Below are 19864 nucleotides of genomic sequence, written 5' to 3' on the forward strand. Positions count from 1 at the left end.
CCAGGACGAGGTCAGTATATTTCTGTGGGGGCCACCTTCTTGGCAGGGTAGGCAGTGCCCATTCTGTCAAAATAGTCTACCCGCGTGTGCCCTCCACTCGTGCTCTGAATAGGTGGACTGCATGTGAATTTATTGAAAATACCACACTGTGAAACCAGAGCTAAAGGTAAATAACTATTTTGTTTACAGAATCCATCCGTAAAAGAGTCACATCCTTTGCACGAAGCATGTTACAGAAGTATCTGAGACAGCAGTCCACTACACGTTTCTTAATGCTGCTGATGCTACCTGGGTGTTCTCTAGCATCTGACTTAATCCAGTAATTCTTTGGAAAAATACATATCTATTTATATATATTTATATATATATATATATATATATATATATATATATATATATATATATTGAACTTCATGCAATAACGTTACACTCCTCCTGCAGTGGTAAATCCCTATGAATACTGCTGTTGCAGCATTTGCTCTTGTAGGATGCTCTCCTGGTATACACTTAGGTATTTAATATCCAATTTTTAAGATAGGCAGAGATGAGGTTTAATATGCTAATAGCGCTCCATTGTAGTTATGGTTACTGACATCTCTGCAAGTCAAGCAGTTTTTCAAAACACATCTAAAATAATATTCGAAATCAAAATACGCTAAATAATTTAGAAAAATAATACTTAAACGCATCATATTCACTCTTTTAAAGACAAAAGCTTCAAGTAGAGACTTCCAGGGGATGTGTGCAGCCCTGCTCTAGACTAGCCAACACTTTCAATTCTATTTGAAGTTCCTAGCGAAACACCAGACATTTCTCTCACATAGGAGAGGTTGAGTGTTTGGTCATAAGGGAAGAAGTTACTCCTGATCAACAATGATAATTACACACATGTAAGCAACGTTGCCTTCTCTGTCGCGAAATGCTAATCAAAATCATTACCGTTGAGATAGAATAAAATTAATTACTCGTAAAAGGGACAAGGTGAAAGAAGACATCTGTACTGTGGTCTTGAGTGGTTTGAGTAATCTAATTTAAGAGTTGCGCTGCTCTTGCGCCCCGTTGCAACGCGCAAGGGTGATGCAACTCGTTAATAAATATGCCTCTCAGTGTTTTTGTGAAGGAGAGCCCATGTGGTTATTTACTGCTTTGACAGGCCCAACTGAAGCCACGTACAATTGTGTTATTTTGTAGACATAAGCGTTGATAATTTCATATTGGTTTGTTCGTGTTCAGCATGCATCTTTGTAACAGGTGGGAAGCGCGGTCCTGATGAGATTAGTCTTGGTTTATTTAGTGTGCAAAGCTTTTCATTGATGGGTAATTCGGGACTGCTTGGGCTGTTCTACGCTTTTATTCCTGTTTTCTATAATGAACTTGCAAATGCGATTATTTTCTCTGAACACATTTTTCTGAAATCTAAATATGAAATGTTCTGTATGAAACGTGCAATTGTTTTAACCACTTGACTAATCTGTTATAGCTACACTGTTGGTAGTAAAGCTTTTTTTTATACATATTTGTATATTGATTTAAAGTGGTTTTGTGGGGGTGGAGCCAAGATGGTGGCAGTGTAGGAGCACCGCCGTGGTGCTCTGTCGTCGGCTTCAGGCCAAAAGCAGCCACAGAGACGGTCGGATCTCACAGTTCCACTGAGGGCCACAGGAGACTCCCAAGAAGCTGGTGTGGTGCTTTGGGGTCCCATGGGGGACAGATGGAAGGCCTGGTGGACCGTGACGGAGCTGCGGTGCCGTAAAGAAGATGGCGGCTGCGGCTCCGGGGCGCGGATAGCCCGAGCCCAACAGGACACAGACGGACTCATGTGGAGAGGAGCAGCGCTTTGACCTGGTGAGGTGGGGGGGGGGGACACAGAAGCCCCCAGACGAGAGGAGAGCCGTGGCTGGCCCCAGTGGGTTGAAAGGAGGTGTGGGAAGCAGTGGATGTGGAGCTGGTGCAGCGGTCCGCATCCTGCAGAGAAGAAGCAGATCGAGATCCTGGGGATCTGCGGGGTGCCTCTGGGAGATGGGGTAGCCCTGCAGATTGCAACGGTCGGGCCGGGAGGAGAGCTGGCCCATAAAGTGAGCGGACGACTGGAAGTGGGGAACCTGCGGAGAGCGTGATACGCAGGAAGGTGTGAGAGGAGTGTGGAGCGGGGCGGCAGGTGCGGAAAGCGGAGGTGCTCTGCGGGACTAGGTGTGCATGTGGAGGGAGACCCTACTTCTTTGGGCTAACACTGCAGTACACACACATAAGAGCTGGGCCTCCCTGGCTGGCAGTTGGTAGGGGAGAGTCCATGGTCGGCAGTTGAGCCTTGGAGGTCCGGGGAAGGATGCTGGAGCCTTGGCACTGACAGCTGGGCCAACACAGATGAGGTGCCCAACTCGGTCGATTGAGTGGCTGGCAGGGACGGGAGAAGATGGTGACCCAAAAGCAGAGCAAGGACAGCAACTTGAGAGATCTCTTTGCTAAAAACCCTGCAAAGAAGCAGGATCCCACACACGAACAGGGCTCGGATCCCAGAGGGGGCAGCGGTGATGGGACAGTAGAACAGGATGCCAACCCAGTGACGAAAGCCTTTATGGAACAACTATTTGGGGCCCACCGAGAGGATCTTGCTGACCTAAGGCAGGAGCTCGCTACGACAGTCAAGGAACTGAAGGGAGAGGTGACAGAGCTGGGCCAAGGAGTGGATACAGTGGAACGCAAAAGCGATAGGCAGGAGGAGGACATGGACCACCACAGGCAGGAGATCATCGCTCTACAGGACAGCAACCGGGACCTGCAGTATAGGCTTGAGGACTTGGAGAACAGGTCCTGGCGATACAACATTCGCATAAGAGGAGTTCCAGTGCAGGTCATCGTCGGCCCCTTGGAGGGATTTGTAATCTTTCTGTTCAAGCATGTGGCGCCAGCTCCCGACGACCAAGATATAATATTGGATTGCACAAATCGGACTGGGCATCCCTCTCAGTCTCCAGGCCAGCCGTAAGATATTCTCACATGCCTTCATTATTATAATCAGAAGGGGCAAATTTTGACAGCGACCTGGGACAAGAATGCCATAGACTTTGAGGGCCCAAAGTTATATCTGTTTCAAGATCTCTCATCGCAGACATTGCAGCGCTGACTCGCCCTGCGGCCTGTCACGGTTCTACTTCAGGGAAGGGGTATCTGCTTTAAATGGGGCCACCCTTTCCGTCTCCAATTTGTGTGGCAGAACGAACTGCACAATATACGTTCACTCGCAGAGGCTGAAGCCCTCTCAGACATAGACTTGAGTTCGAGAGATAGCCCTCCTGGGGAAACGATGGACTCCCTGCGGGGGGCTCAAGGGACTCAAGGGCAAGCAGTTCGGCAATGGAAGAAGAAACCCCCTAAACCATCGGAGAGAGAGAGCAGGAAAGAACAAGAGGACTTACTCCGTAGGTTGTGTCACCAGGAGGGCCCACCGGAGACAGGACAAGGAACCTAGCAACTCGTCGGTGCTGGCCAGTGAGGAGATAATGACACTGACTGAGGCCACCCTGCCTTAGGGTCGAGAATTCTAAGTGTGATCTACTTTCTGAGAAGGGGTGCCACGTGAAAGCTGCAATGATGATAAATAAAGGAAGACGGCGGAGCTCCTATGGCAGAAATGATGACTGGTACTGTGAAGACTTGGTACACCCAGGTGTATCCCCCGAGGATCTCTACATAGTTCCCAGGCGGGAAACGAATTGTGTTTACTGTGTTTTTCTAAGTTGGTTAGTTGTTAGGGTGACTATGATCCCCGTGCCTTACTTTCTAATGCTAAGCGAAGCAGCGTTAATGGCAGGAACACTGGGTAATACGAGGGTCCTACATAAGCCCACGAGCGCTATCTCCCCAAACATGCATGTCGGGTAAAGTACTTAGCCTTAATGTCAGGGGCCTCAATTTCCCAGTGAAGAGCTCTGGTAGCGATGCTGAGGGAGGCCAAGGGAGACATGTTTGCTCCAAGAGGTACACTTGCTGAGATCAGATTGGAAAAAGCTGAGAACACGATGGTTTGATAGACAATACCATTCTTCTGGGCCAGGGAGAAGGGCGGGAGTGGCAATCCGCCTGCATATACGGTCCTAATGAACGCCAAGAGGAGTTTTTGAGGGTGGGTGTTGGGCATCACAGATGCGGATGTCCTTATAGGAGGGGATTTTAACTTAGTCCCTGACACCCATGTAGATAGATCAGTGCAGCGAAGTGGACAGGCGGGGCGTTCTCTGTGGGTTTTCTAAAGTGATTGGAGGAGGGGAGGATGACGGATGTTTGGCGTACCCAGAATCCGACCCTGCGGGCGTATACGTTTTTTGCAGCCACACACCAGACCTATGCAAGACTTGACCTCTTTCTAGCCTCCCCAGGCCTGCTGCACGCAATCACACACTCAGGGATTGGGGTGGCGTCACTGTCCGATCACGCTCCTATCACAGTAAGCCTCATACTGCTGGGTCCAAGTAGAAGACTCAGGTTATGGCAGCTAAATACCAGGCTCCTGGCTGATGAGGTAATACGTCAGGAAATAAGGGATACAATTACATCATATTTAAGCATTAACGATACGCAGGAAATTGCGGTGGGGGCGGTCTGGGAGGCGATGAAGACAGTGGTCAGGGGGCAATGTATAGCTATTGCGGCTCGTGCCAACGCTCTGCAGAAGGGAAAGAGGCGGCAGTTAGAGGATCAGATAAGAGAGCTGGAAGGGCAGCATGGGGCTACAGGTGCACAGAGAGTGAAGCGTCAGTTAATGATTACGCGTAAACCGTTGAAAGCAATAGATATGGATGGGGCAGAATTAGCTCTTCTGCGCACTAAACAGATGTACTATGCTGGGGGCAATAAGGCAGGACGACCCTGGCACCTCGGTTGCGTGCTCAGGTGGCACACTGCCAGATAATTTCAATACAGACAAGCGGGGGAGCGACCACTACAGCTGAAAAGCTGAGCCTGAAAGAATTTCTATGCCTCATTATATACCGCAGAACTCCTACATGAGAGGGCAATAGCGAGATACTTAGATGAGAATCCCTTGCCCTAAGTACCTAATATGCTAGCCAGTGAGTTAGATAAGGATATTACTCCTGCAGAGGTCCTGGAGGCCATCAGACGGCTTTGCGTGGGAAAGGCGCCAGGACAGGACGGTTTGGGCTGGTGCAGCAGTTCAAAGGTTTTGCTTCTGCCGGCTTGATGCCCCAGTCAATGCGCACGGGCACTATTGTGGTTGTCCGGAAGCCTGGCAAAGACCCAACTCTATGTGCATCATATCGACCGATCACATTATTGAACGTGTACGCAATTTCTTTTTCTGGCACCTTAGCCCACAGGCTGAGGCCCTATATGCAGCGCCTAATAGACCCGGATCCGACTGGGTTTATTCCAGAGAGAACCTGTGCGGATAATACTAAGCGGCTTTGTCACCTTCTAGATAAGGTACAACGGGCCTGTATCCCCTCGATATTGCTTTCTATCGATGCAGAGAAGGCCTTTGACCGGGTGCATTGTTTTTTTTAATTTTCGGTACTCCCTTGGTATGGTCTGGGCCCGAGATTTTGTGACTTGGTGTAGGGCAATTATCGTTTCCCCCAGGCCCGGGTGAGTGTGAGTGGTGGACTTTCAGAGATTTTCTGTATTGCCAGGGGGGACTAGGCAGGGCTGCCCTCTATTGCCGCTGTTGTATGCGTTGTATATGGAGCCCTTCGCAGAACATATTTAGAAAAATCAGGACATCAGGGGCATCCCAATGGGGGCAGATCCCATAAAATAGCACTGTACGCCGATGATGTGCTGCTTTATCTGACGGAACTGAGGACCTCTCTTGTGTCAGTGGTGAATGAACTGTGGGCTTTTGGAGAGGTGGCAGACTTTAAAACTAACCTGTCTAAATCCTCTGTTCTTAACTTGATGGTGTCGGAGAGAGATGTGAAGGACTTGAGACCCCTCTTGCAATTTGTTTGGGCCTCGCAGGAAATACAATACTTAGGCTTGCAGGTACGCCCCACGCTGGTGGCTATAGTGGAACGTAACTATACTGTCCTGCTTGACGAGGCGCAGGAGGTCTGGCCTGGTGGAGGGGGTTTGGCCTTTCGTGGCTGGGGCTTATTGCAGCAGTGAAGATGACTCTTTTGCCCAAGGTGCTGTTCATCATGCAGGTTCTAGCATTACAACCCCACTGGGTGTACTAGAGGCTATGCAGAGGTTGACATGGGATTTCATATGGGCAGGCAAGAAGGCAAGAATGTCAAAGGAGCAGGCCGACCTGCCGCATTCGGAGTGGGGGCTGGGAGTTCCATATTTATTGGGGTACTATCAGGGTGCCCAACTGCGATACCTGGTGGAATGGTCTCGTACAAGTACTGAAAAGTACTGGTGTTTTATTGACCAGGCAGTCGCGGGGATGCATATTTGGAAGGTCCCCTGGCTGATGAGGGCATGTCGCCCGAAGAGTGCATTTGTGTCCCCGATCCCGCAAGCAACTATGGAAGTGTGGGATAAACTACAAACGTGTAAGGCCCTGTCCTCACCCATATCTCCGCAAACGGCAATTATTGGCAACCTGGACTTCCCCCCTGCACTCATGGGGTCTGCCTACCAATCTTGGCAGAACTCCAATTGTAAAAGGGTGGGGGATCTGTTTGATAAGCAGGGGATCTTGGAATTTCCCCAACTTAGGGAGACTTACGCTCTCCCACAGGAGGCTTACTGGCAGTACTTGGTTATCAGGCACTGGGTATTGTCCCCAGCAGTAAGATCCCATGCGGCTCGGCACCTCCTTCCCTTCAAGCGCTGGCTGTTGATGCGCTCGTCAGATAAGAAACTTATCTCAGATATTAATGGCTTCCTATTGGCGCGGCCAGACCCACCCAGGACTCCGGCGAGGCAGAGGTGGGAGGTTGAATGTGGGCGGGCCTTCACTGATAAGGAATGGCAGGATGTACTGCACCGAGCGCGCGTAACGGCCTGTAATATGACTACTAAGGAATTCCTCCTGAAAATAGCGCACTATTGGTATTACACTCCGGTGTGGGTGGGTGGCTGGCAGATGGCCGCCACGGATAGTTGCTGGCGGGTGTGTGGCCAGAGGGGTACACTCACACATATTCTATGGCAATGTCCGTGTTTGGCTGCCCTCTGGGAGAGTGTACTGGACACTATCGACAGAACGTATGACACAGCAGTGCCCAGTTTCCCTAGTTATGTTTTATTGGGGCGACCAAACCCACAGACATGCCCTCTCAAGGCTCCAAAGGATAGGGCCACTACACTTGTGATTGGGGCTGCACAACAGCTACTTTTAGCAAGATGGGGGTCGGAGATGGTGCCCTCACAGACGGACTGGGTACCCAAGTTGTGGGACGTCCTGGGGATGGAAAAATCGACAGCAAAGGCCATGGGATCCCTAACCCAGTTTGATAAGGTATGGGGGCCCTGTATCACTTCCCTTTCAGAAGAGTTCCGGGAGCCAACGTGCCCGTGCGATTTGCAAGTGCTGCGCTTGACAAGCTTAACTGCAGCCCCGGCAAGAGGGACAGTTGCGACATGAGTTGGAGTGGGCCAGTGTGAAGGGAGAGAGAGTGAACAGGTGATAACGCAGGATATAGGAATGGTACGGGGAGGCATGGTATTTTGTTACAAGTTTTTTATTCAATTTATATCCACCGGCCAGTGGTTGTGGGTGGAAAAGTTGTACATGATAAAATGTAAATAAAACAGATTCAATCCTAAAGTGGTTTTGTGGTGATTCAATTCCCTGATTGTATTTATATGGTCATAAATAATGAGAACAATAAGGACTGTATGGCATATGTTAATGAAGCAGAGGAAGACATTAAAAAAAATATCTGCAAATTCCTTGACACATCTGTGTCAAATTTAAATACAAAAGCAGTTTCTTCCTCTTTTAAGAATATGGCCATAGGCATTGGCAACTCAGTGCCAATCGCAATAACAATCTCCTTGTTTGCATCTTCAAGGGACAAAAATAAGCACATGGTGATGCCTGACAAATAAGAGCATGAGGATTTTGGTGATGGTTCAATTACACATGTGGAAAGGGAGTTAAGATCCTTTTGGCAAGATTCAGAATGTGCTTGGTGGTCAAAATAAAAGACAGTTTGATGATATGAATGATGTATGTTTAGATGATCTATATGAGTGATGTATATTATGATCATGGTGTCAACCCTAATGTGACCAAAATGGCTAAGGTTAATAAGCTGCTAATAGTGATTCTGGATGCGGAGGGCAAACCAACTACAGAATGGATTCCTCCCCAATTTGTGGATGATTATGTGAAGCCCAGGATTAGAAATTCTTTTGCTAGATCTAGCAGAGATAGAGTGAGAGCACAGTGCTTTCAGCAATTCATCATAGATAAGGCGGCTCCAACCCCAATACACAACGCTTTAACCTTCCAGGGTAGAGGGGGCAAGGACCCCAGAAAAGGAGCTGACAGACCTTGAGCAACCTGCCAAGATAAGCTATTAGATACTCTGGGCCCTTGACTAAAATCCGATGCTTGGATGAGCGAGCAAAGAACATGGGGGGACAGCTAGATCTAGAAGTGCTTTCCAGGTGGGCCCACAGGGCAGTATGCTTCCTAGGCAACACAAATGCATGATTATCCTGTGAAAGGAAAAAGGAACTCTTTCTGATAATTGACACTAGGTTGGGAGAACTAGCCGGTATGGAAGTTGTCTGGAACACTCAGGGTTCTCTCTCTGAGGGACGATTTCATAAAATAAATTGGTCGCTATGTACAAGCATTTGCATCATAGATAAAGCCATCTTCATTGATGAGAGTGTTTGATTGGGACCCCCTGCCCGCCCGCTTTGGGCAGAGGATACAAAGGTCGCTTTGCTGGCCATGCAAATTTATTCAGACCCTACTTAAGCTGCCAATACAGATGTTCTCAGCCAATTTTCTTCCCACAAAGGAGAAAGGGTCGACGTTTTGGCTTATATTGTGGCTAAACAAGGGGATTGGCAATTCAAGGTAAGAGTCCTTTTGTCACCCTTGACAGAAGTAGGTTACGTTTGTTAATATGCCACTTGCTCTCTGTTGTGGTGCAATATTTCATTTCAAAGGAAGCAATAGAAAGGTGCTGTAGACATCCCAGATGTTTTGCCTCCAATCTTTTTCTAGTTCAGAAGAAAACAAAAAATTCACACTAGTAATAAACCTGAATCTGGTAGCATGGAACCTTTCAGGATGTTCACAGACATGGCAGGAATTTCAGAAGCTTCTTCAGGGTATATCAGGGCTTCATCGACTCGAGGCACAATCCAAGCCTACAGGTCATCCTGGGAGTGATGGAGTGGCTGGTGTATGGTTCCTGTTTCAGCAGATGTCACAGGAGTGTTACATTTCTTGGCAAGCTTAGTGGTGGGACAGAAGTCTTACAGGACAATTAATGGTTACAGTTCAGCAGTGTAGGCAGATCACAATAAGGTTGATGGAAAGCCTGCTGGGTAACATCAATGGCATAGAATACATGAATCCCCCTAAATCTAGGTACTCCAAAAGGTGGGATGTCAATTTGGTTTTACAGTTATTTCCGTCATGGGATGATAATGAATATCTATAGTTTCAGTTATTGTCTGCTACATCGTTAACACTGCTATGTCTGATATCCGTTAAGCAGGTGTCAGGTGTTAGAGCACTAGAGATTTGTGCAATGCATTTTTCTCCCATTGTTGTTCATTTTATATTATAAGGTGGACCAAGAATGCCTTCTTCATTTTTGTTGAATTTCAGAATTTTACTTTACATCCAAAACTATGGTTGGTGAGATGCCTCCAAAAATATATAAGCAACCATAGGCCCGATGACATCAGCTCTGCAGTTGTTAATAGCTCTGCACAAGCCATATACTCCAGTGACATCAACTACACTGAGTAGACAACTGACATGAAAAGTGTAACCAGCTTTGGTAAAACGGTCCCATTGGGGCATAACAAAGGGCATCGGAGCAAAAATGTTATGAACCTTTGAGAAAATGAATCACCAAAGTTTATTTGAACAGAGAAGTTTGGCCCGGCAACTGCGGGAATGAAGAAATGGTGGAAAGGCATCCTTCAACTTTAGCCTTGCCAGGCTTGGGATAAGACAAACAAAAGCACTTCAGACAAGGGTGCAGACAGAGGATTAACAGATTTGGTAGCACACCAAGCCACAAACTTGTCCTATCAACAGGCGTGCATTGTTTTCGTAGAGGGGCGCCTGGCTGCCAGGACATCACACACTTTGGGAGGGAGATCAAACACCCTCAACTGTTTCCGCTCAATCTCCCTGCACTAAAGGGGAAAGTGTGCATGTCCAGGTGCAGGACCTTGTCCTGTTGCTGCAAAAGGAGATTCTCCTAAAGGGGCAGCGTGATTGGACTACATATGCTCATTTTCAGACGTTGGCGATATCAGACTCTCATTTACCAATTCAAGCCACTAAGACGAATTGGGCCTGATTGTTCTTGAGCTTCTTAAGAATTATGGGTAGGAGCGGTATCAGCAGAAGGGCATACAGGAGTCCTGAGATCCACTGAAGACAAAATGTGTCTCCGAGCGAGAGCCCTCTTGAAAACTCCAGCATGCAGAAGTGCTGACATTGCGCATTCTCGGCGATGGCAAATAGATTAAAACAAGGTTCTCCCCAATCTCTGAAGAGAACCTTCATTACCTTCAGATGAAGACACCATTCATGATCCATGAGGCATCAACGGCTGATGTTGTCTACTCTGACATTCAGCGAACACAACAGATGTTAAACCACCTGGAATATGCCTGATGTTCCAGCTGGGTTCTGCGATGCAGGGCAGCCTGACAGTGTTCACAACCCCACTCTGCCCTGCTTGTTGTAATACAACATGGCTGTGGTATTATCTGTGAGGACTTGATCCAACCATCCCTTGATGGAAGTAAGAAAGGCTTTCAATGCCAGACGAATCACTCTCAGTTCCAATAGGTTGTTGTGTAGCTGAGACTCCACTAAAAACCTTAGGCTTTTGATCTCCACCTCTCCCAAAAGGTAGCCCAACCCAGAAGTGATGCATTTGTCACCACTGTGAGCTCCAGATGGGAAAGAGAGAAGGCTCTACTGTTGACCTAATTGTGCTCCGTGAGCCACCACTGAAGATCCCTTGAAGATCCCTCTGATATTTGGACTCTCCTGATGCTGCACCCAATGGGATTTCAGATCCCACTGCAGGGCCTGCAAATGCTAATGGGCATGTTTTACCAGCTGGATGCAGGAGGCAATGAGGACCCTGCAGCCTCAGAGTCAGTCTCACCGCAATTCAGCACAGAGACTCAAACATCAGAATCATAGGCCAAATATCCTGGACTTGCTGTTTTGGAGAATAAGGCCGAAACAGCACTGTATCCAGAATAGCTCCAATGAAAGGGAGCATCTAGGAGGGAGTCGGGAATATATTGATAGTGAACCCCAGATAATGCAGAATGCCCACTGTAGTCTGGAGTCTAGAGATGGGAGCTGACTGGCTGGGGTGAGCCTGTCTTCAACAGCGAGTCATGAGACTGAGATGCTTGACCTCCGCAGATGAACTGCAACCACCACCATCACTTTTGTGAACACACAAGGGTCTGTGGTAAGGTCAAAGGGGAGCACAGCGAACTAGTAATGCTCTTGGTCTACCATGAACCACAGATAGCGCCTATGGATAGGAAGGATGGTAATGTAGAAGTAGGCATCCTGCAAATCCAGTGCTAGCACCCAGTCTCCAGGGTCAAGGGCAGAAAGAAACAGCCAAAGTGAGCATCTTGAATTTTTCGTTTTTCAGGAAGTAGTTCAGAGATCGTAGAACTAAGATAGGACGGTGGACTCCATCTTTTTTCAGCACCAGAAAGTGGTGGGAATAGCAACCACGACCTACGGCTGATGCTGGCACCCTCTCAATGACTCCTGTGGCCAGAAGAGCCAGCATCTCCTGTTGCAATTGTGAGAGGTGGCCCTCTGTCAGCCGATCGGTGGACGGTGGCAAAGGCTGCTGGGCCTGTTGGAATGAGAGGGCATAGTCCTGCTGGACAATCTGAAGAACCCACTAGTTGGAAGTTATTCCCCGCTCTTGGGGCAGATGGTGCCAGATCCTGCTACCAAACAGGTGCCAATGATGGTGGGAGGGCTAAGAAAATAAGCTCCTGAGTTGTGGTTGCCAGGGGGTGTGGCTTGTGGTGCGAATTGGGTCGACCTCTGGTGCTGGTTCATACAAGGTCTGTGGGAACCAGGTCTGCAGACACAAAAGGACAGTGATGCCTGCTGGCGGTATTGGCTAGGGGGAAATGAATGCAGCTGTTAGCCCCTATCATAGCCATGGAGGGAATGGAAGATGGTTGCAGCTGTCGTGGGGCCATGGTGACCCCCAACAACCTAGTGGTGGCACTAATGAAATCATTCCAGAGACTAATCGGCCTTGTCACCAAATAGGCAAGTCCCATCGAAGGGCATGTCCAAAAGGATGCCCGGGCATCCTCTGAAAAACTAGCTGTTCTCAGCCAGGTGTGACATCACAGCTCCACTGTGGCAGCATTGGCTCTGCCCAGCGAGTCAATCGTATCCAATCCGCATCTAATGGTGAGCTTTCTGCATCTCTCTAGTCAGCAACAGATTGGGAGAGTATGGCCCGGGCCTCCTACAGAACCATGGGCAACACTTGCACAACCATATTCTACACAGTGTGGGAATACCGGCCTGATAGGCATGCTGCGTTCATGGACTGCAGTGCTAGAATTGTGAAAGAGAAAATTATCTTGCCAAAGATATTCAGCCTCTTGGATTCCCTAGCTGGTGGTGTGGAAGGGTACGCACCATCATTTATTCTGACTGTTGAGGACTGAGCAACCAGGCGAGAAAGGCTGGGTCCACAGAAGCGTGGCGATGGTGGCAGCGATTGTCATGTGCAGAGGAGTGCCTGTGCAGGGCTTGGCCCAGGCCCGAGAAGGACATCTGTGAGGGCTTCATTAAAAGGGAGTAAAGGTTCAGATAGGATACCCCAGGCTGAAGCACCTCTGTCAATTCATTGGTCTTTACCATGGGCAGCTACAGGTCTAGGACCTCAGCTGCCCTCTGGACCACGATCACAAAGGGAGCCCCTTCCTCCGTGTCACTGTGGAAAGAGAGAGGAGGTTAGTGTCTGGTGTGGTGTCCAGAACACTGGTGTCAGCCAAGACCTAACACTAGGGCAGAGATTTATACTTTTTGACACAAACCTGTGCTAATGCAGGTTTGTGTCAAAAAGTATAGCACCGGCTTGCGCCATTCCAGGACGCCAGCTGGGCGCCATATTTATGGAATGGCGCAATCCGATGCAAAGGGTGGGCTAGCGTAAAAAACATTGACGTTAGCCAGGTGGGGGTGGCGATATGCGAGATGGGTGTTTAGCACCAAAAAATTACACTAGGCTGGTTAGAGTGAAAAAAGATTACTCTAACCAGATTAGGGTCATTTTATGGCACTAAACCTACCATGCCACAAGACTCCTCCCTTAGAAAAGACAGGTGTCATGCCCACCACCCCAATGGCCAGCACAGGGGAAAAGGGTCCCCTGGTCATGGCTATTGCACCCTGTGCCATGTATGGGGGCCATTGGGGCCCCCTATGGCATTTAAAAAAAAAAAGGTAAATACTTACCTGTACTGACCTATACTTACCTGGGATTGGGTCCCCATCCTCCGCTGTCCCTCTGGTGTGGGTGGGGGTGTCACTGGGGCCTGGGGAGGGCACCTGTAGACTCATTCCATGGTGTTCCACCATGGAAATGAGCCCACAGGTCCCCTAACGCCTGCCCTGACCCAGGCGTTAAATAATGGCGCTAAGAAAGCTTAGCGACATTATTTAGGCCTTCCTCTCTCCCGTGCAACATTTTTGAACAGGACGATAAATAAGGCGCAAGGGCCTTAGAGTCATTTTTTGCCCGGGAACGCCTACCTTGCATCTCATTGACACAAGGTAGTTTTCCGCAGGCAAAAAATGACTTTAACTCCAATATTTTGACGCTAGGCGGGTCTAGCGTCAAAATATAAATATGGAGTTAACTTTGCGCTGAAATAGCGTCAAACAAAATGATGCTATTTCAGCGCAAACAGAGTATCAATATGCCCCTAGGTGTCCTTGAGTATGGACTCTCCTAGGTGGTTGGACCAAAAGAGGGCCCTTTCTCCAATTTCTACCCTGTGGGCCTGGTTGTACCAGAGCCTGCATTGAGCAATGCCAGATCGTCTCCATATCGGAGTCTGGAATCACAATGGGATCGGCGGCGGCACTGTGAATGGCTCACATGAATGGTCCCTCATAGAGGGTGCGAAGTTACAGCCAGGGCTGAACCGGATCCAGCAACAGATCCCAAGGGCCCAACTGGTGCTGTAGGCATACCCACTGGCACAGCATCATTCGGAGGCCCTTCTGAACCCAAAGATGCTCTAGAGGGGCTCAACCGCCCAAAAATGAGGCTCATGGCCTCATAAAATTCTCGTAGTTGGGTGGGGGGTTGCATCGGTAAACTAAGCGAAATTTGAAGAGGACCCAGTGCCTGCTCCACAAGATCAGCCTGGAAGCAGGACATGGACCTGTGGAATTGTTCCTGTGCATCGGCTGAAGAATGGGAGCAAAGCAGAAAAGTCCAAGAGGACTTCCGCTTCTTGGACTTCATCTTGAGAGACTTACCTGATGAAGTACGGGATCGCAAGGAGGATCAACACAAGTGACTCCACGAGCCATCCCAGAACCTCCTTTGCACATGGTACCTGAAAAGGTGTGGAGTCCCATGATGAGCAGCCAAAAGCTTCCTGACCTGCCTTGGTGTTCATAGTCCTGCACTCCATGCAGGGCTCGAAGTCGTAGTCCTGCTCCAGTGACCATAGACACACCAAGTGGTAGTCCGTCACAGACATCTGTCTGATAGGCACTACAAGGCTTGAACCCAGTAGGTTTCTTTGGGGACATCTCCGAAGAATAGGTAAACAAAAAAGGTACACTAGTCGACTTTAAAAAAAAACGTCTACAAAAGCCAGTCAAAAAATAACTGCGAGGAGCCTGTCTGGATCCGCGCTAATGGTACAGAAAAAAGCAACTGAGGTCAGCACACTGGGGTGACACCGATAAAGGCATCACACATGTCATTTCTTTCACTTTATGTCACTTCCAGACAATGTCACATGCAGCCGGATGACACCAACTACTGGTGAGCAAGGGGATGGATCAAACATGTATGGATCCAGTCTGAAGAGTGGAGAATATTCTAAGGTAAGGAATCTGAGGCTAGAGGTCTCCATCAGATATTCTACGTTTATCACTCGAATGAAAATCCTACAATGTATAAAAATATTTTCCGGAGACACCTACATGGCATCCCCAGTGACTCTTTCATCAACCCAAGACCACCTTGGTGTAATCTGAGAATGCCACAAAGTACTTCAACTCCTTAAACTCACTTGGACATCCCCTGACTCATATATTTTCGCCCTAGCCCAGTCTACAAAGACTCTACAGGAAACCCTTAGATAGTCCATTATACTATAAGCACACCATACAGTGAAATGCTAATTGAGCACCCAAGAATGTATATGGAGCCTGAGATACTCCCATGAAGCCATTGTCACAGAATTTTCAAAGGTATTCCCCAGTAATTCAGAATACTGGGACTCCTTTACTGGAACATGTGTATGCCATAATCTACTTATGGAGAAGCCACCATTGATATATATGAAAAATCTAGTGCCTACTAGCATTGAACATTTTATAACTACTCCAGTGATTGACATACAGGCTTCCGCAGTAAGTCTTAGATAGTAAACCCTAGAGATTCACACAGTTCTTCCATGAGTCTCTCATATATCAATCAACTCTTCATAAAAATGGAGCATCCTCTACCAAGTGCTGTAGAACATAGCCCAGTGACTTCCAAAAGTATCCAACAGACTCGTATGCAGCACCCCTGAGTGACTCCTAAAATTATGTCAATAACTGTAAAATAATATACCCCAGATACTTCCAATGACATTCAGTAAGAAATTACAAGAAAAGGTCACCCCAAAACTCACCCATTAAATTTTTTGAGCTTCCTTGAGGGTATACTCCAGAGCCCATGTTAAGATCTCATCAGAGCTCCCCCATAGGGTTTCAATGATGCTCTCAGAGAGCCTCATATTGCCTCTCTCTGTGCCTTGAGAGAGAACCTTGATTTTCCATAAAGCAGAGTACACTCCAGAGCCTCTACAGAACATTGCTCATTGCTTGCATTGACTGTTCATCAGAGATTCTGGAGAACACAATCAGCATTACGAGAGTATTCTCCGTTGTTCAGACTTTATCCTGGGGTTGGAACGCAAACACAGTCTGATACTGTTCCATCGCCATGCAGTCATAGTTTACGTGAACCCCCCCGCAAGGCATCACAAGAAGCCCCTTTCAACAGCACACAGTGGTGCTTCTTGTGCTTCATTTTATATGCGGGAATGGTATACTCACCAATACAGAGCAGCCTTGTCAGCTCAAGTTCAAATCCATCGAAGCAGTCACAGGTGTAGCCCTCCCGGACTCGCACACATCGCCCGTTCTCACAGCCATTCAGGATGCCGCACTCCTCAGCTCGCAGACCCTCAAACCCCTCATAATGCCCTGTAGAAAGAAAACAGAACATGGTCATGAGCACACAAAACTGACTTCCATCACAGAGGAGATTCAGAGTGAAGGAAGGAAAGACACACTGATCCTACAAGGACATAGGGGTTCACATACGTACTGAGCAGTGGAACGAGCCATTCTTCTGTAAACACACAAGATATTCCTTAAACACACTGTGTGTTGAATTAAAGTATGGTGTTGCTATGTTCACCTAAGATCCTGTGGTTTTCTGACACTGAAGCATATGTGTTCCAAGCCTCCTGCTATGCCAGGGTTTGTTTTGAAATAGCCTACCTGTTACTATTTCTATTTTAGCATTTGTAGGGACGCCAGCCACACCTAACAAATGCACATGTCTGATATTCTTATTCCTGGTATTCCAATACTGAAGAGACGTACGATAGTACTTATTTGGACGTTCACATTCCAATGATGGAGACCTAAAAGTAAAGTCAATGTGTGGAAAAATACAGCATATTTTCTGGAAGGTCAAGGAGGTGAAATGAGTTCACCACTGATAAACAGATTCCGTAGTTTGGGGAAAATATGCACCTATGTGATTTTGCCATGTTCCCTACTGTTCACACATTTCATTAACGGAGACTTACTTCATGCTTGTTACACTGTGGAGCTTATGTTTTATGGATCAATTCTATTTATTCATAGCCATAGCAAAGTAGAAACATACACAGCTATTCACCTACAACCCAGGGGGCCAGCAGCGTTAGGTGAGAATATTCAGTAGGTGGTTTATACAGCTGTTCGCTTTCAAAATTTGAAAAAACACAAAAACCCCAAACCAGCAACCCCAACCCCACCAAATCCTTCATAACATAAAGCAATAGTGTTCTCCAGTGGTGGCTTCAGAAACAGTTGGTGGATATTGAGAAGATCAGGTAGGGGCCGAGCTATCGGTATTATCCTGATGATTCTGTTCCACCCGCCGTGCGAAGGAGGATTCGAGCTTGTAGCGCGTGGAACAGAATACAGGAAAAAAGGGAATGGAGCGTGGTGGAGGCAGCGGCCGTTATGGAGTCTCCCTCCTGGTATAGCCACAAATAAACTATTCCTTAATATACCCACTGTGATTTGCCTTGGATCCTTTCACTGGCGACGAAGGGTGCGGTGTGCGGCTGTGCTGACCGGGAGGAGAGACAACAGCGCTTTATATTTGTCGACGCAGTATTCCGGTGAGGCGACGGCTATGTGATCTTCGGGATCAGCTGTTTATTTTCATTTGCCGTATTCACAGGGAAATTAACTCCGCCATAGCAGGGATACGGCTACGATCAACGTGTGGGAGTGTTGCTTAGCAACAATAACAAATTTCCTCTGAAGGTCTTCGTCAACAGAAAATGGTCGTGTGGTGGTTGCCTAGCAACTGTGAGAAGCTTGCTCTGAAGTTTTCAAGCCCGTGTTAGTTGCTAAGCAACTGGAGACACTATTGCTTTGGTGCTTGTCAAAGTCAAGTTAATCAATATCCTGGCAACAATTTATTTTGAAGGGGTGGAGCCAGTCTTAAGTTAAGCAACTGGAAGTATTGTTTATGGATTAAAATAAAAAATAAAAAATAAAAATGTTTTTGGCAAATGTGTGTATATAGTTAACTCCAAAGCTAGAAACAGTTACTCGGATTTCATTGTATAAAAAAAATAAAAAAAATGATGGAAGGTTTTACAGCGCCAAGTTTTTTTCTGAACACACCAGGGGAACCCATCATATCCTGGGAGGACTGGAAAGATGGTTTAGAAGCGTATGTCTTGGCTGTGGGTGGAGATATATTTACGGCATCCAGAAAATTGGCCATGTTGAAGCACTGTTTGGGAGCAGAAGGAAGGCGCATTTTGAAAAATGTACCATATCCTTATGAGGATGAAGACCAGAATGAGGATGAATATGAGGTTGCCATGCAACAGTTGAACTCCAATTTTGGAAAGAAGAAAAATATTGTTGTGGAACGTTTAAAATTTTTAAAAAGAAGCCAATTGCCCGAAGAGTCTGTTGAAAGTTATGTGGCAAGTTTGAGGATTTTGGCTGAGACTTGCAATTATGGTCATTTTCAGGATGAAATGCTAAGAGACCAACTGGTTTTGAAAGTTAATGATAAAAAAACTCAAGAAAAATTGTTAAATACAGAAGATTTGACGTTGCAAAAAGCCATAGACTTCATCAAAAGAATTGAAATAACAAGTGATGGCTTAAAGGAAATATCTACCGCGTCTGGAGCTGTGAATGCAGTCAATGGAAGAGACTATAAGTTCAAAAAGGAAGATTTAATTGGAACTTCTGCGAAGATGGAGGGGAGAAAAGATACTATTTGTTATAAATGTGGCTTCAAGGGGCACATAGCGTCTGATGTTTGCTTCCCTGCGGCTGGGCAAGTGTGCAGGAAGTGCAAGTCCAACGGACATTTCGCAAGTGTGTGCACAGGGAAGCAAATCAGCGCAAGGAGGGGTAGAGGAGCAATCAATTCAGTGGGAAGTGAAAGTGAGGATATTGACTCTCAACAATTTATTTTGCAGGTGGTGGATGTTGGAAGTGTGAGTTCCAATGGTCCGCACTGTGTAATTAATATTGATGGGGTAGATGTACTTGTGATGGCTGACTCAGGGACGAGATATACTTTGATTGGAAAAGAAAATATGTCTAGTTTTCCGGCGCATGATATTAAACCTCCCGATGTGCGTTTGCTAGCTTATAGTAACAAACCTATTGAGCTTGTGGGGTATATGGATGCTTCTCTAGAATTTCATGGGGCAGTAATGAAGTCGAAAGTATATTTTGGGGAGGAAGGTACCAATTTATTAGGTTGGCCACAGCAAAAAGACCTCAGCATAATTCTTGATCCTAATCACCCCGATCAAGTATTGGGGTCGAAGTCCAGCGTACACATGGTGCAAAAGGCCAACTTTGTAGAGGAATTCCCTCAGGTGTTTAGTAATAAGTTAGGAAAGTTAAAGGGGTTTATGCATAGAATTGTCTTGAAGCGGGATGCTGTACATAAGGCGCATAAACCGCGTCCCGTCCCTATTGTGATGAGGGAACAATTACGACGAGAATTATCTAAGTTGTCAGCGCCTAGTGTGATAGAAGAGATCGAGGCGTCGGAGTGGTTGGCGCCAGTGGTGATTGCTAAGAAGGCCAATGGTGACATGCGTTTGTGTGTGGATTTGCGTGATCTTAATGCTGCTATATGGGTGGATAGGCATCCTCTGCCCAATA

At 47.2% G+C, this 19864-nt stretch overlaps 1 protein-coding gene across 5 annotated transcripts in view; it reads right to left on the reverse strand.

Annotated features, from left to right (window-relative positions):
- Positions 1–19864, reverse strand: part of LTBP2 (latent transforming growth factor beta binding protein 2) — a 1514902-nt gene that overhangs the window by 15954 nt on the left and 1479084 nt on the right. For all 5 annotated transcript variants that reach the window (XM_069208495.1, XM_069208492.1, XM_069208494.1 and 2 more), the window contains one exon: positions 16487–16636. In XM_069208495.1, coding sequence (XP_069064596.1) covers positions 16487–16636 — 150 coding nt within the window. The remainder of the gene's footprint in view (positions 1–16486; positions 16637–19864) is intronic.

The sequence above is a fragment of the Pleurodeles waltl genome, chromosome 9 (genome assembly GCF_031143425.1).
Source record: "Pleurodeles waltl isolate 20211129_DDA chromosome 9, aPleWal1.hap1.20221129, whole genome shotgun sequence".
NCBI classification, from domain to species: Eukaryota; Metazoa; Chordata; class Amphibia; order Caudata; family Salamandridae; genus Pleurodeles; species Pleurodeles waltl.